Genomic DNA, 14,941 nt, shown 5'->3' with positions numbered 1-14,941 from the left:
GCTATTAACATAGCAGGGGATAAGAAAATCTTAATTAAACAGAACTTGCAATAAAGAGAGCCTAAATAGGGCTCTCTTTACAAGAAGTGTTTATGGAAGCTGTGCAAGTCACATGCAGAGAGGTGTGACTAGGGTTCATAAACAAAGGTATTTAACTCCTAAATGGCAGAGAATTGAGCAGTGAGGCTGCAGGGGCATGTTCTATACACCAAAACTGCTTCATTAAGCTAGTTGTTCATGTGACTATAGTGTCCCTTTAACAATATGGTCATTATCAGGGATAAAACCTAGACGGCAACACAGAACAACATCTTTATGCTTGGTACAGATACACAGTGGAAGGAAGCTAATGTAGACCAATACCTTTTGGGGGGGGAAATGAAAGCAGTCTTGGCCAAATCTTAAAGTCCCTTGTGCGAAAAACTTCCTCTCATACTGGGTTATATGCGCACAAAGCTGGCCATATCTGTGGTGGTAGGCAAGACAATATAGATGGATATGTCAACATTAGGAGGCATTTCAGATATAACACTTGCAGTTCACTCTAATATATAAAGCACAGATCAAATGAACATTGAAGTGACATGCAGGAAGTGAGTGAGTCACATTAAGTATGGCCACATCCAATGTGTAAATGGTGTGATGTGACACCTTTTATGGCACTGCTATCACTGCATTGCAAGCAAGGGAAAGTCCCAAAGTTTACCCAGATAAGGAGATATCAGACAGTATTAAAGCACTATGATAGACCAACCTCTGACAAATTTGTCTGGACTATCTTTATTTGAATCCAGGTTTAACAAAGTGCCAGCCAATGTAAAAATGTTTTAGCTCTGCAACAGATAGGATAGACTTGTTTTGAGGTGTGCTAATAGGTTTGCAGCAGGTTTTGAGAATCAAAATAATCTGAACCAGCGAGTCTTAAATCCAGACTCAAAACGTCAAAGGAATTGGTACATTTATTAAAACAAAAAACAACAACAACCTTGATGACTATGTACTCAAAGAGGTCACAAAGAAGCAAGCCTAAGGTGTGGTGCGCAGAAAAGCGAATAAAGTTTAGAAGTATGATGACGTAAGGTTCTCATAGCATAGAAGCTAAAGGAACATTTCAAGCACTATAACCACTATAGAACTACTTTCTCACCAGCAGCATGGTGAGTCTTCATAGAAACATTTTATTTAACACTTACTGATTGTAGAGATGTACCCACATTTTCCACTTTAGTGCTCTTCAGTCTTCGTTGGATTTTCCAAAAGTTATGATTTGTAGTGTCCTGGCATACAATCTTTTAACTTCTAGCCCATCAATTAAAAAGTGTAAAACTTGGTCAACCTCCATTTTCTGTTGCATGCTAAAGGTAATTCCAGAAGGCATCTGTAGTACAGCAAAGTACTCCTGCACCACATGACTCCATGGGATTGACAGAAGCATGTAAAATAACTGTGCCTCATTTAATTAGACAATCCACTTGAGTGAGAATGATCCCTTTTTTCTTTCTACAGAGTCCCTATTATGCTTAGCCATGTTTTGCTATTTTACTTACCTCTGCTGCATATTTCACCTAAGCATGCGTTGCAACATCATCTATAAGAGTGAATAAAAAATACCTTTTTATCCCCAAATTTATTTGTAATTTTTTTTTTGTTTTTTCTTCCCAGATGGGATTAGAACTTTGGTATTGGGCTTTCATTTAAACAGCCATTTTACTTTTTGTAAAAGCAAATCGTGAAAAGGCCTAACATTTTAACTAACTGAATGATTCATATTTAGAGTTCTTTGTCCTGTTACCACAAGCATTCACCTTCTTTGTATTCTCTGCTTCAACACAAATATCTGGTCCAAGTGTTCAAGTTTGCACTTGTAAATTCCAAAAATTGAGGTTATTAACTTTAAATATAATCTGTTACGCAGAAGATTTAGTCAAAAAACCTATTTTAAGTTGTAGAACAGATATTCATACCACTAGACTTCAGCGTGTACACTTGGACGGGTGAGTGGGGTAAAGAACATTGTTATGAAACCTGTATTTATTAAGATGCATTTCAATAATTTAACAGATCTGTTTTGTATGTTCTAATTAGATGTCTTGCAATAAAGGGGATAGCCAAGAAACCCAAAGGGAAAATTTCTTTCAAGTAAGTACCTGTGTACTTTGATTATGCTTTGTCAGACAATACATTTCTGGGTATTTTCCTGCTGGGATTATTTTCAACATTTAGTAATTGTTTTCTGTTTATAAGTGTGTATTAGCGGACAAAACCCTAATATCCTGCTAACTCAACCTCCTAAATAAATAAAAACTCACAAAATATTACTATCTGTAATATATGAAATGAAGCCGATTATTGGCACCTCCAGTGTATGGGTGTATTTTTGACTTTTGGAAAATACCTCTCCCAAGGTGTTGGGCATTAGAATATCTTCTTAGTATCAAAGGTTAATGGTGTTATGTAGGAAGAAGACAATACTAGCTTAAAATAATACTTGGGTATTTAGCTGGAAAAACGGTTCTAGATTTACTTCTTGCGTAATTTTGATAATTCCAGTTCTATTTGTAAGTGGTGTCTGCTACAATGCATAGAACAAGGAAGTCCAGAAGCAAGTTGCAATACTGTCATGTGATGTACTGACACGTGATAATGATTTAATAATGAATGTGCACTGTAAAGTGGATTCAGTAGACAAGGAATAACAATGCTAAAATAGCCTCAGTAGGAAAGAGGAACATCCTGCCTATTGACACTGCCAAGTTTGTTTCACAATGGTTCTAATAGTAATCGCTTTTAGAAACAGTAAGTTAACAGACATATACTGTTGTAAAAGGGCACGGTGCAGAGATTTAAGTGCTCAATATCCAATTCAGATTATACGTCTCTCAATTAGGTATTCAGTTATTCTGTAGATAATTCTAGAAACGTCAGCAAAGGTATAGCTATGCCAACTAGGAAATTTGTTTAGACTTCTTTAAAATAGCCTCTGTGACAAATGTAAGATTATGCACAGATCTACCGTCCCTTGATTCCATAATGCTTGGTATCCACATTTACCCGTTACATTCATCATTGTTTTACACATCATATCTCCCAAATGTCTCTGTTTAGGAGGGATAGTTTCCTTTTTTTTTTTTTGCCCAGATTCATGTTCTATCTTAAAGGGATACCATTAACTTTACCATTACCATTAACTTTTTTTTACTCAATTTGTTTCAATAGAAAGTCATAATAAGCATCCATCTTTAGCTTCCCTTGTTTTTTGATTGAATATTCTTTAAAAAAAAAAAAAAAGTATAAAATTTATGAATCCAACTCCAGGCCACGCTCTCCTTGATCATTTCCACTCCTGTTTTGTTGTCCTGCAATATCATACTTCTTGGGTCTTGGTCCAATCAAGTGCTTCTCATAAAAGCATTGAATGACCTCCGGTGCATGTGTGAAGAGTACTGGGAATGCCCAGCATCAGCTTTTTTTCATAGAAAAGCATTGAATCAAATGATTTCCTATCTGAAGTATTGAACAGAGAGTGTGGGCTTGCCAAAGGGTGGACAAGGGGATGGTTGGAGCATTTTAAAATGTAACACATTGTTTGATATGTAGGGAGGGAAAGAAATTGGTGTACGATAGGGCTGTTACTGGGGAGGGATGAGCGTTACATTGACCTCTGTCACTGGAAGTGTACATGAGTCACGAGCACGCAGTCCCAATGGCTTCTACTTGTAAGTGAATAAACTCATTTTGCCTGTTGCCAGCATGTAGACAGATGTAATTTTTACACAGAACTAATATTAGGCAGTCTAGATCAGAGCTCGGGGTTCTTAAATCACATGTGCCAGAGGTGCTACTAGACTCTGGCACAAAAGTGAAAACATCCTTGTGTAGGCAGTGTTTCAAGTGAGTAACGCTGTGCACACAGATGGCTTGCTACGTGACAAAGTTTACTAAAGCAGAAGTGGTCATGGAGGCTGGAGAACCCCTTTAATGCACATTTTCTAGGGTTTCCAGATGTATTCAGTAGATAAGAGAATAACTTGTGCTTAATTGTGGTGAAACGATCAAAATGTTACATATAGTTACTTAGGCTGAAAAGAGATGTGTCTATGTTCAGAAATCAATTCGTGTAAATGTAAGAATTTTTTTTTTTTTTTTTAATTCTCTTCTAATTTACATTTTCAGTTCCATACTGGCAAACAGTCTTGGCTGAATGTTAAAGCGTTCGTAGTAATGTTACAAGTTTTTGTAGTAGTCATACTCAACATTCCTAGTTCATCAGCCAAAATAAATGCCATGAAATCACAATGAATGCTTGGTATATGACAAATAAAAACAAAGTAAGTTGATCACTTGACTAGTATTCACATGGGTTCAATAACTACATGGTAAGGGAAGTATGATAAATCTTGGCACCAGTGTACCGTTGCGCTAAGGGTAATTTGCATTTTGCTCTTTGGCTGCTGAGAGTAGAATACGTCCCGAAGCATAGGTGAATATTTAGAACTGTAATCTGCTTGGTGGAAAATCACTGGAACTTCATAAATTAACCATAGAGGTGTGGCTTGCAATTATTTGTAATGTGGAACTGATCTAAGTGACTCACTGCAGTCTGTTATATACTGCAAGCTCACATGATGTTTACGTTGAAGGACATAGCTCATATTGATATGAACGTTAACCATTAATAATCAACAGTGTGAATCATTTGGATTCAGAGATCAATTGATGTTGAAAATCCATTTCATGTAGTTTTTTTTTTTTTTAAATGCAGATAAGCAATTAGCTGAACCAACAGAAGTCTGATAAGTGGCTGTGATCATTGTAATTAACTCCTCTGGATACAGTTGTGCATAATCTTGCTCAGTGTATGAACTGATGTACAGTTATTTATTTTCAGAGTCCGGAAGCACCTTTGATATACTGTTTGCCCTTTGTACTTCTTATGATTTCAACAGCTTTGTTATTTCAACATACTCTATTTCAGTTGGAATGTTTGCAAGAAGTATTGGGGAGAGTCTAGGGAACATTCTTTATTTACATTTATAATGCTACCTGCGTGTTAAATTGAAAGGGACACTGAAAGCACCAAAGCGACTACCTCTTAATGGCAATAGAACAGAGCCATTTTAGAGAAAAATTGGTGTTTACAAGTGCCATAGAACATGCCTCTGTTGGCTGTCACAAGGACAATCGTTAAAGCAATTTGTCATGAAGACCATTCAAAATCGAAGGTCTTCTCATAATCACGCACAACATAATTCAGAAAACGTCTAATGCCTCTCACAGAGAAGCATTGGATTCTTGCCTCTCTTAGAATCTGATTGGCAGATTGTGGAGTTTACTTCGCGTGAACCGTAGGGCACAATACTTCTGTATGAGAAGCATTGAATTGAGCTCAGCAATCACGATCTCAGAAAAGGCAGAGCAGCTGCAGAGATGCAAAGAGGAGACTCTCCTGAATTGTATTACTTTGTTTAATTGAGTTTTTTAATTTATTTTTTTAACTTGGGGGGGGGGGGGGGGCATAATGTAAATCAATAATCATAATCTAATATCAATAACATGTTGTATATTAGCCTGAAGACTGTAGTTCACAACCATCTTCAATAACAAGGTGAGCCATCACTGCTGTAGTGTTAGTTGTCTGCTCCACTCTTTTGATCCAGGCAAAGAAGGAATGCAACCAAATACAAAAAGTGACATCACAGTTTTGGAAGCAAATAGTTTAAGGTATTACACTGCATGATTTTTTTTTGTTTCCCTGCAGGGTGCAGAGGCTATGGTAATGGAAAGTGTAATGTTTGCAATATTGGCAGAGCGATCCTTGGGTCCCAAGTTGTACGGGATTTTCCCACGAGGGCGTTTGGAGCAGTACATTCCGGTAAGATATTGGCATAACTATGAATAGGTTGGCACAAACAATGCAAACTCTGGCTGAGCGTTTTGTTTGCTTGTGTAGCGTGGGCCAAAACTGAGCAGTTAATAAGATGTTATGTAACAAGGCTAGCTAATTATTACACCTTTTAGAGTAAAATATGACCTCTGTCAGGATGAGATACAGGGATTTAGTTGGGTGGAAAAGCTTGAAAATCAACACTACCTGTAGTTGTAACTTTAACCCCTTAAGGACACATGACATGTGTGACATGTCATGATTCCCTTTTATTCCAGAAGTTTGGTCCTTAAGGGGTTAAAGGAAGTCATGAAGTCTCATGAAAAATTATAATATCTGGTGTTCTAAAAAGATCAGTTTATGTAACAAATGGGACTCTTGAATTTAAGACAATGGATTTGGTGATCTTTATGGCTTGTGAATTCTTTCTCCATGGTCTCATTTATTTATTTTGCAAAATAAATTTAAGGTTGTAACGGACCGTTTCAGCATAAAAGGGAATAAAATCCGTTTAGGCGATATCCCCCTTTCCAGATGCACAGGCAGCTACTGCAAACACCACTCTCCCGACTGGAACCACACGAACTCTTGAATCAGCTGAACAGGAAAAGCATACCATCCGCTTACACTCCTGGCAGTCGGCATACAATCCAATTCCCCCAAAGAACGAGACGACACATCGCTTTGAGGGTTAAGCAGGAACTCTGGACTGGCACATCCAGCCTGGCTTTTATTACAAGAGTTGAGAATACAGGACCGCCCACAGGGAGGGACAAAACAACCAATAGCATAATGGTTACAACCCCCAGGTTTCCTCCCCTCAGATAAACATATAACATAATTATAGCATACAGTAAAAATACAGTTTTCACACATACACTGTAACTTTAAAACTATACATTCAATTTCCATAAAAATTACACACACTGGAATCAGCACACTTTAAACATAAACACTTCCAAAAATCAGCCAAATCCCTCCAGCGGATCAAAAGTTAGCTGGAGGTCCCTTTATGACCGACCGCAAGCACAATTTCCTGCCCAAAACAGTTCCATAGATTTGGGCTGTGCGGCCGGTCCATTTCATGCAGAAAAACGACCCATTTCGAACGGGACTTAGTCTCTGGAGCTGAAAAACGAAGTGTAGGAGAAGGTAAGGGTCAGCTGTGTTCGGTAAAATGTGTAGCCGATTTCAGTTCCATGAATTTGGCTACACATACCGCTGACCTCGTTCGAATGAACAAAGATGGCCGCCGCCACGTGTTCGTTTGTCGAATGGCGGCCACTTCGACTACTTCGGCACTTCGGCTGCATCCGAAGTGCCCATTTAAAGCTGCAGCACTGTTCCAAATTATTTAAAGGGACAGTCTTATAAAATCCAATCTGCTAAAAGAGTCTTTAACAGGTAATACCTTCCAGGGGCCATAGTCTTAAAGGGTATTGTTACCCAAAGTCTCAATATGGCCCCAGACAGTTCTTAAAGGGCCAGCAGCAGCCCAATATAGATCCATTAGCCCAAATAACAAAAAGACCATAGTCAGCAGGTAGGAGGCTAGCAACCAGGCTTCTCCAGTTCACAGTGGCGAAGTTGGTTTCGCCACAAAGGTCTAATGGGTAATTAGGTAAAATTTGTAGTCATCCTTTGCAAGAAAATGGCTCAGTAGACCGTTTATAGAAGTTGTGTCCCTACTAGCACAAATTTTTTCCCCTTTGTATTATAATGTGGGATGCGATGGTACTTAAAGCGGCACTGTCATGGCGAACTTAGGAGGAGCTTAAGTCTGTTTTGTTTCCTGTGTCAAGAAGGCGAACACAGGAAATGGAACCAACTTAAGCTCCTCCTGTGTCAGGGGAAGTACTCACCCTCCTCCTTGACACAGGAAATAGAGCAGACTTAAGCGCCTTCTTTGCTCAAAGAAAGTACAGGGTAGGAAAATGCATAAGACAAAGTATTTCTTACTTTGTCTTATGTTTTTAAAGAAAACTATCGGAAATAAAAAAAAGGCAGATTCTTAGGGAGGAAGAAAAGATGAAACAATAGGAGAATAGTAAGTGTGGCATGACAGTGCCGCTTTAATAATAATCTTCCTTTCTATTCTGGGAGTTTTTGCCAACTAGTGTAATTCATAGAAATGTATTTACTAAATGGTGGATAGGCAGAGGATTGTAGCATAGATGAGGCAATGAAATCCAATGTCACTATTTCCCTTGTTCATCTTTTTTGACTTCAAATTTGCAGTTTCCTTTTCAGTTCACCACAGTTCACTGAACAGTGAATTCATATATTTTTTTTCTTTTTAATATCAGTCATGGTTCATAAATGTACAACACTTCCCATAAGCCCATATATAGACTTTATACAAACAGTCGTTCATCTGCTAACAGAATATGCTGTCATGTTTTTCTTGCTTCTTAGAGTCGAAAGCTGGAGACAGAAGAACTGCGCTTCCCAGACTTATCTGCTGAAATAGCTGAGAAAATGGCCCGCTTTCATGGCATGAGCATGCCATTCAATAAGGAGCCCAAGTGGCTTTTTGGGACAATGGAAAAGTAGGTTTATAAGAATAAGTTTCTTTTTCCAGCTAGCTTGTTTTATGAAATGACATTATTTTTCATTTTATTTGTATCTATCAGATGCAATTCATGTTAGTAGATTAATACTTGTATAGCTAAGTAAGGGTGGCTCCATGGAACATGTGCTATTCCAGCACACAGAGACCATTAGATTGGCAAAAGCTATGCCTAGGTTTCTCTGAAATTGCGCATGAGACTGGTAGCATTTGGGTTTACCCCGTCTGCTTGTACACATTATATGAGAACATACCTTTTCTTAATTCAGCAGTTGGCAAAGACAAAACCATCAAAAAACATGCAAGCGATAAAGCTTTTAACTAAAAGTAATTGAATATCAAGCCAAATGTGAACATGTAATCCTTGTATTGGAGGTTTGCAATCCGTAAGGTGTGCTGAATGCTTCCATCAGCCCAGGACCGCGTTAAGAAACAAAAAAGAATAATTACTGGAAGGAGCTGATGAACAGGAAATTAAAAGTTTAAGCATGCAGCTTAGCTATAACTTGGAGAGTCTTAAGTATTCCTTAACCCAGACTGATGTCATGTGCACATTTGGCCTTTTAGGATTTAGAGTGATATATTACTTCCTGCAGAAAATTGAGCACACCAAAAATAATTCCCTATCATGGGGCTGAAGCTATAATGTTTCTCTAGTCCCTCATAATCACTCAAAGTAGTGCCAAGATCGTTTAAAGCTGTTCTGTCAATTCTGAGCTCTTCATAAGGATATATTCTTTATGAAAAGTTATTGTTGATACAGCCCTCTGAAATTCCAATGTAATCAAGATACATACAACAAAGTAGGGACAAGTAGTGCTGACCTTTGGCAATGGGTGGAGTGTCCATTGCCACATCTTGCCATTTCCCATCAAACAGTGACTGATAGGAAGAGGAATAATCGTGTGTTATCATTAATAGATGCCTTTGGCATTTTATTGTACAAGGCTGCATTATCTGTGGCATATATCTCACAATCTTGCAGGATCTTCCATATACCTTAAAGGTAAACTGTCACGGCTTACCTGGCCCTCCACTCCCCTGCCACATTTTCATTAAAGAGGTGGGTTTTACAAATCTGTACCAATTCTACCATCTATTAAGTTTTCCTTAGGTTGGTTTATAGAGAAGAGTATAAACTGCAGACATTTTGAACATAAAAACATGATGAGCCTCTTGACAAATGCTTTATTATTTACATACTTTGGACATGGCCTTCTACATGTGTTTATTGCTGTTTCTTGTAGGTACCTGAAGCAGGTATTGAAAATTAAATTCACCAAGGAATCGCATGCCCGCAAGCTGAATAAATGTTTAAGCTCCAATCTCCCCAAGGAAATGGCAAATCTAAGGTCAGTGATTGTTAGAGAACTAATTGCAATGTATAATGTAGGTTGTTTATGTACTAAATTCACAGGTTACAGCAGGTAATTTCAAGTGATCATCTATGCCAGTCATATTTTGCAAAATTCATTACTTTATTTGAAGGTGGTAAGGGTATAGTACATTCCTCCACAATCATTTTTCAATAAAGAGGGATGGATTCATCACCCCAAGATCCTACCTTTATTCATGTTGAATGTAAGCTTTAAACCACTCACTTTAACCTCATGCCTATAGAGCTCGAAGGTACACGGATATATTCACTATTCCTTGTGGACACTGGGGATGATGAGGACTTTACCTTGCAATACTAGAATTATAATCTGTTGCATTCTGAGTGCACACACCTCCCCACAAAGGAAAGCAGGAGAGTAGGTAGCAGAGCAGTAGGGGGCATATCAGACATGCAGTGTGTCGCTGATGACATTTCAAGCTTGTGTGAATTTGCACCCTGCTGGCCAGACCTATTTAGATTTGCCCTTAAACAGAACACTGCTGAAGTCTTCACATATGGGTGGGATTGCTCTAGGTTCACTGTGTTTGCTTGAGCCGTTTATCTGCGGGAGAGAGGAAGGGGCGGCGGTGCGGCACATATAAAGTAGTTCAGAGAAGCGAAAGTGCTTTATGGATCCAGTGTGTTCAGGGGAGGGCTGGCAGCCTTAGGCCTGGGGGGCAAAACCAGTCAAGTGGCCCATTGCGCCACCAAATCAGTTCACCATCCATGCCCACCTTTTTCTGGTTTTATAACGGATATTGATGTTATGCTAATCAGTAGCTCTTTGCCATACCCGCTCCTTCACGGCTCTGACTTTCAATGTTGTCAGAGCACAGGCTGAGAATCTCTGAGCCTGTGCTCTGACTCACTAACTGAGCGCTGGAACCACGAGGGAGAGGATATGATCTGACTGCACCTACTGCTGGTGCGCACCAGTGGACCACCAGCGAATCGTTTAAATTAAATATGCTGGTGTACCCAACTTGTGAGCTGTGTGACCGCACAGCTTGCCCACCCCAACGGCTGGCCCTGCTGACACACACTGATGTTACTACTTAGACATCCCTCAATATTAATACAGAGATGAGAGTAAACACCAATAAACTGTGGAAACAGAGCTGATCCCCCCAAATTTATAAAGGTTTGCTTAGAGGATTTATTCAAGATTAAATCATGCCTCCTCCTCTCTCGCCCATGCGCTGCTCTGTAGGCTGGGAGGAAGTGAAGAGTAATCACAGTCTCCCAGCACAACGCCACCTGTGGCTGCATGGGGAACAGCTGTTTAATGTAATGCTTGCAGGACGGCCAGCTGCCGCAGAACCTTTGTTTCCGTCTCTGCAAAGGGCTCCAGGCACTGCTTGTTGTGAGTGTGAGCCACTGTAAATTAGGGGCAGAGGGCACTTGCACTGCGGTCAAGACGGGTCTGGGCAGGAGGAGAGTGCAGTGCAATCAGTGCACTCCCCTCCTGTGGGTCACCAGTAGACTGGTGCACCTGCCCAGGATCAGAGCCGGTGCAAGGATTTCTGCCGCCCTAGACAAAATATAAATTTGCCACCCCCCCCCCCCATGTGACATCACAATGCCCCACCCATATGATCTGAAATATGAACTAACACCAGTGCTGCACACAGTGTGTGTTTACATTAAAAAGCCTGCAGGGACCAGCTATAGACACCACAACCACTTCATTAAGCTATAGTGTCCCTTTAATGTGAGGTAAATTATAGATTAGTGTCACTAATAATATACTAGATTGCCTACTTACAATTAGATGAGGATGATGATGGGCTGCAGTTTGGCTCCACTGGTCTGGTGTAGAACAGGACCTCTGGAGGCTGTTTGCAACTGTGGTCACAAAATTCAACGTTCTGGGAGAATTGGAAGCAGCTCCATTTTTTGGGGGCCTCTTACACAGCTCAAGGTCTGGGCCCCAGTGCCTGACGGTGAGTATGCCCATAAGGCCCACTCATAAGTCCACTTATATGTTCCACCCACCCATGAGCTCGCTCACAGGGAGTGGAGTATGTAGGGGATGTGTTAAGTGTTATCTAATATGTGTGCTTATGGTATGTAGTGTATAGGGATACCAGTTTGTGCAGGTGATGCAGTGTGTTTGTGTGTAGTGGAAGCAGTGTGTATTTGTGTATAAGGGATTGTGTATTGTGTATTATGTGTTTCTGGTTGTGTGTGAGGGATGCATTGTGTGAATCTGTGTTTGTATGCATAAGGGATGCAAGGTGTGTGTCTGTATGTGTGTGCATTGAGTGTAAGAGATGCATTGTGTTTCTGTGTGTATGTAAGAAAAACAGTGTGTGTGTTTGCATGTGTGTGTAAAGGTTTGCATTGTATGTTTCTGTGTATGTGTGCAAATGATGCATTGTCTTTGTGTGTAAGGGTTGCATTGTGTGTGTGTGTAATGGATGCATTGTGTGTTTCTCTGTGTGTAAGGGAAGCATGTTCTGTTTCTGTGTATGTATAGGGATGCATTGTGTGTGTGTGTGTGTGTGTGTGTGCGCGCGCGTAGTGTTAAAGAGCCCCCTGTCCTATAGAGCTGTCCCTTAGAGCTCTCCCCTGCCCCTTAGTGGTCTCTCCTCTCCCCCACCCTCCCCTAGCGGTCTCTTCTCACACTCACCCACCCTCCCTGGGCTCTTCTCATCCCCCCTCCACCCTCCCTGTGTTCTTCTCACTCCTCCCTCTGTATGTTCTCACCCACCCTGTGTTCTTCTTACCCCCCCCCCTCCTCCCTGTGTTCTTCTTACTCCCCCCCTTGTTCTTCTTACCCCCTTCTTCTTATTACTTCCCCCTTCTTCTTCTTACCCCCTTCTTCTTCTTACCCCCCTTCTTCTTCTTAACCCTCCTACTTCTTCTTACCCCTTCCTTCTTCTTCTTACCCCTTCCTTCTTCTTCTTACCCCTTCCTTCTTCTTCTTACCCCTTCCTTCTTCTTACTCCCCCCTCTTCTTCTTACCCCTTCTTCTAATTACTCCCCACTCTTGTTCTTACTCCCCCCTTCTTCTTCTTACCCCCCTCTTTTTCTTATCTCCCCTCCTTCTTACTTCCCCCTCTTATTATCCCCCCTCCCCTCTTCTTACTCCCTCTCTTCCCTCTTCTTACTCCCTCTCTTCCCTCTTCTTACTCCCCCCTCCCCTCTTCTTACTCCCCCCTCCCCTCTTCTTACTCTCCCCCTCCCCTCTTCTTACTCTCCCCCCTCCCCTCTTCTTACTCTCCCCCCTCCCCTCTTCTTACTCTCCCCCCTCCCCTCTTCTTACTCTCCCCCCTCCCCTCTTCTTACTCTCCCCCCTCCCCTCTTCTTACTCTCCCCCCTCCCCTCTTCTTACTCTCCCCCCTCCCCTCTTCTTACTCTCCCCCCTCCCCTCTTCTTACTCTCCCCCCCCTCCCCTCTTCTTACTCTCCCCCCCTCCCCTCTTCTTACTCTCCCCCCTCCCCTCTTTTTACTCTCCCCCCTCCCCTCTTTTTACTCTCCCCCCTCCCCTCTTTTTACTCTCCCCCCTCCCCTCTTTTTACTCTCCCCCCTCCCCTCTTTTTACTCTCCCCCCCTCCCCTCTTTTTACTCTTCCCCCCTCCCCTCTTTTTACTCTTCCCCCCTCCCCTCTTTTTACTCTCCCCCCTCCCCTCTTTTTACTCTCCCCCCCCTCCCCTCTTTTTACTCTCCCCCCCTCCCCTCTTTTTACTCTCCCCCCTCCCCTCTTTTTACTCTCCCCCCCTCCCCTCTTTTTACTCTCCCCCCTCCCCTCTTTTTACTCTCCCCCCTCCCCTCTTTTTACTCTCCCCCCTCCCCTCTTTTTACTCTCCCCCCTCCCCTCTTTTTACTCTCCCCCCTCCCCTCTTTTTACTCTCCCCCCCTCCCCTCTTTTTACTCTCCCCCCCTCCCCTCTTTTTACTCTTCCCCCCCTCCCCTCTTTTTACTCTTCCCCCCCTCCCCTCTTTTTACTCTTCCCCCCCTCCCTCTTTTTACTCTCCCCCTCCCCTCTTTTTACTCTCCCCCTCCCCTCTTTTTACTCTTCCCCCCTCCCCTCTTTTTACTCTTCCCCCCTCCCCTCTTTTTACTCTTCCCCCTCCCCTCTTTTTACTCTCCCCCTCCCCTCTTTTTACTCTCCCCCCTCCCCTCTTTTTACTCTTCCCCCCTCCCCTCTTTTTACTCTTCCCCCCTCCCCTCTTTTTACTCTTCCCCCCTCCCCTCTTTTTACTCTCCCCCTCCCCTCTTTTTACTCTCCCCCCTCCCCTCTTTTTACTCTCCCCCCCCTCCCCTCTTTTTACTCTCCCCCCCCTCCCCTCTTTTTACTCTCCCCCCCCTCCCCTCTTTTTACTCTCCCCCCCCTCCCCTCTTTTTACTCTCCCCCCCCTCCCCTCTTTTTACTCTCCCCCCCCTCCCCTCTTTTTACTCTCCCCCCCTCCCCTCTTTTTACTCTCCCCCCCTCCCCTCTTTTTACTCTCCCCCCCTCCCCTCTTTTTACTCTCCCCCCCTCCCCTCTTTTTACTCTCCCCCCCCCTCCCCTCTTTTTACTCTCTTCCCTCCCCTCCCCTCTTTTTACTCTCTTCCCCCCCTCCCCTCTTTTTACTCTCTTCCCCCCCCTCCCCTCTTTTTACTCTTCTTACCCCTTCCCCTGTAGGTGGCCGAGCTGCACTCCAGTCCGCGGTCCCGGCCGGAGTGATAGGAAGGTGCTCAGCGTGCACCTTTCTGTCAGTCCGGCCGGGTACAGGAAACAGAAACTCCTGTTCCGCGCGGAACAGGAGTTTCTGTTTCCTGTACCCGGCCGGACTGACAGGAAGTGCACACTCAGTGTGCACCTTCCCATCACTCCGGCCGGGACCGCGGACTGGAGTGCAGCTCGGCCACCTACAGGGGAGGGGAGAAGCAGCTGCAGCCGTCTGAGCGCTCTTTACAGAGCGCTCGGCGGCTGCAGCATTTAAAGGGCCGGCCCGCCGCGGCCGGTCCTAAAAGAATTTCGGGCGGCCTGGGGGGCAATTGCTTCCCTGCCCCCCGGCCCAGCCCGCCCCTGAGTGTGTTCCTTTAGCTTCACAACTAAAATGGAGTGTTGCTTTAATTTTAGTGGCACCTTGATATTGAGATCCAGTGCAAGGAAGAAAAG

General features: G+C 42.7%; 1 protein-coding gene across 1 annotated transcript in view; it reads left to right on the top strand.

Annotated features, from left to right (window-relative positions):
• CHKA (choline kinase alpha) overlaps positions 1 to 14,941 on the top strand; it is a 44,353-nt gene that overhangs the window by 15,936 nt on the left and 13,476 nt on the right. Inside the window, exons 3-6 of the mRNA XM_063437859.1 lie at positions 2,086 to 2,139; positions 5,759 to 5,872; positions 8,300 to 8,433; positions 9,701 to 9,805. Coding sequence (XP_063293929.1) covers positions 2,086 to 2,139; positions 5,759 to 5,872; positions 8,300 to 8,433; positions 9,701 to 9,805 — 407 coding nt within the window. The remainder of the gene's footprint in view (positions 1 to 2,085; positions 2,140 to 5,758; positions 5,873 to 8,299; positions 8,434 to 9,700; positions 9,806 to 14,941) is intronic.

The sequence above is a fragment of the Pelobates fuscus genome, chromosome 12 (assembly GCF_036172605.1).
Source record: "Pelobates fuscus isolate aPelFus1 chromosome 12, aPelFus1.pri, whole genome shotgun sequence".
NCBI classification, from domain to species: domain Eukaryota; kingdom Metazoa; phylum Chordata; class Amphibia; order Anura; family Pelobatidae; genus Pelobates; species Pelobates fuscus.
Note: the sequence above shows the minus strand (reverse complement) of the source record. Positions and strands in the feature narration are given on the sequence as shown.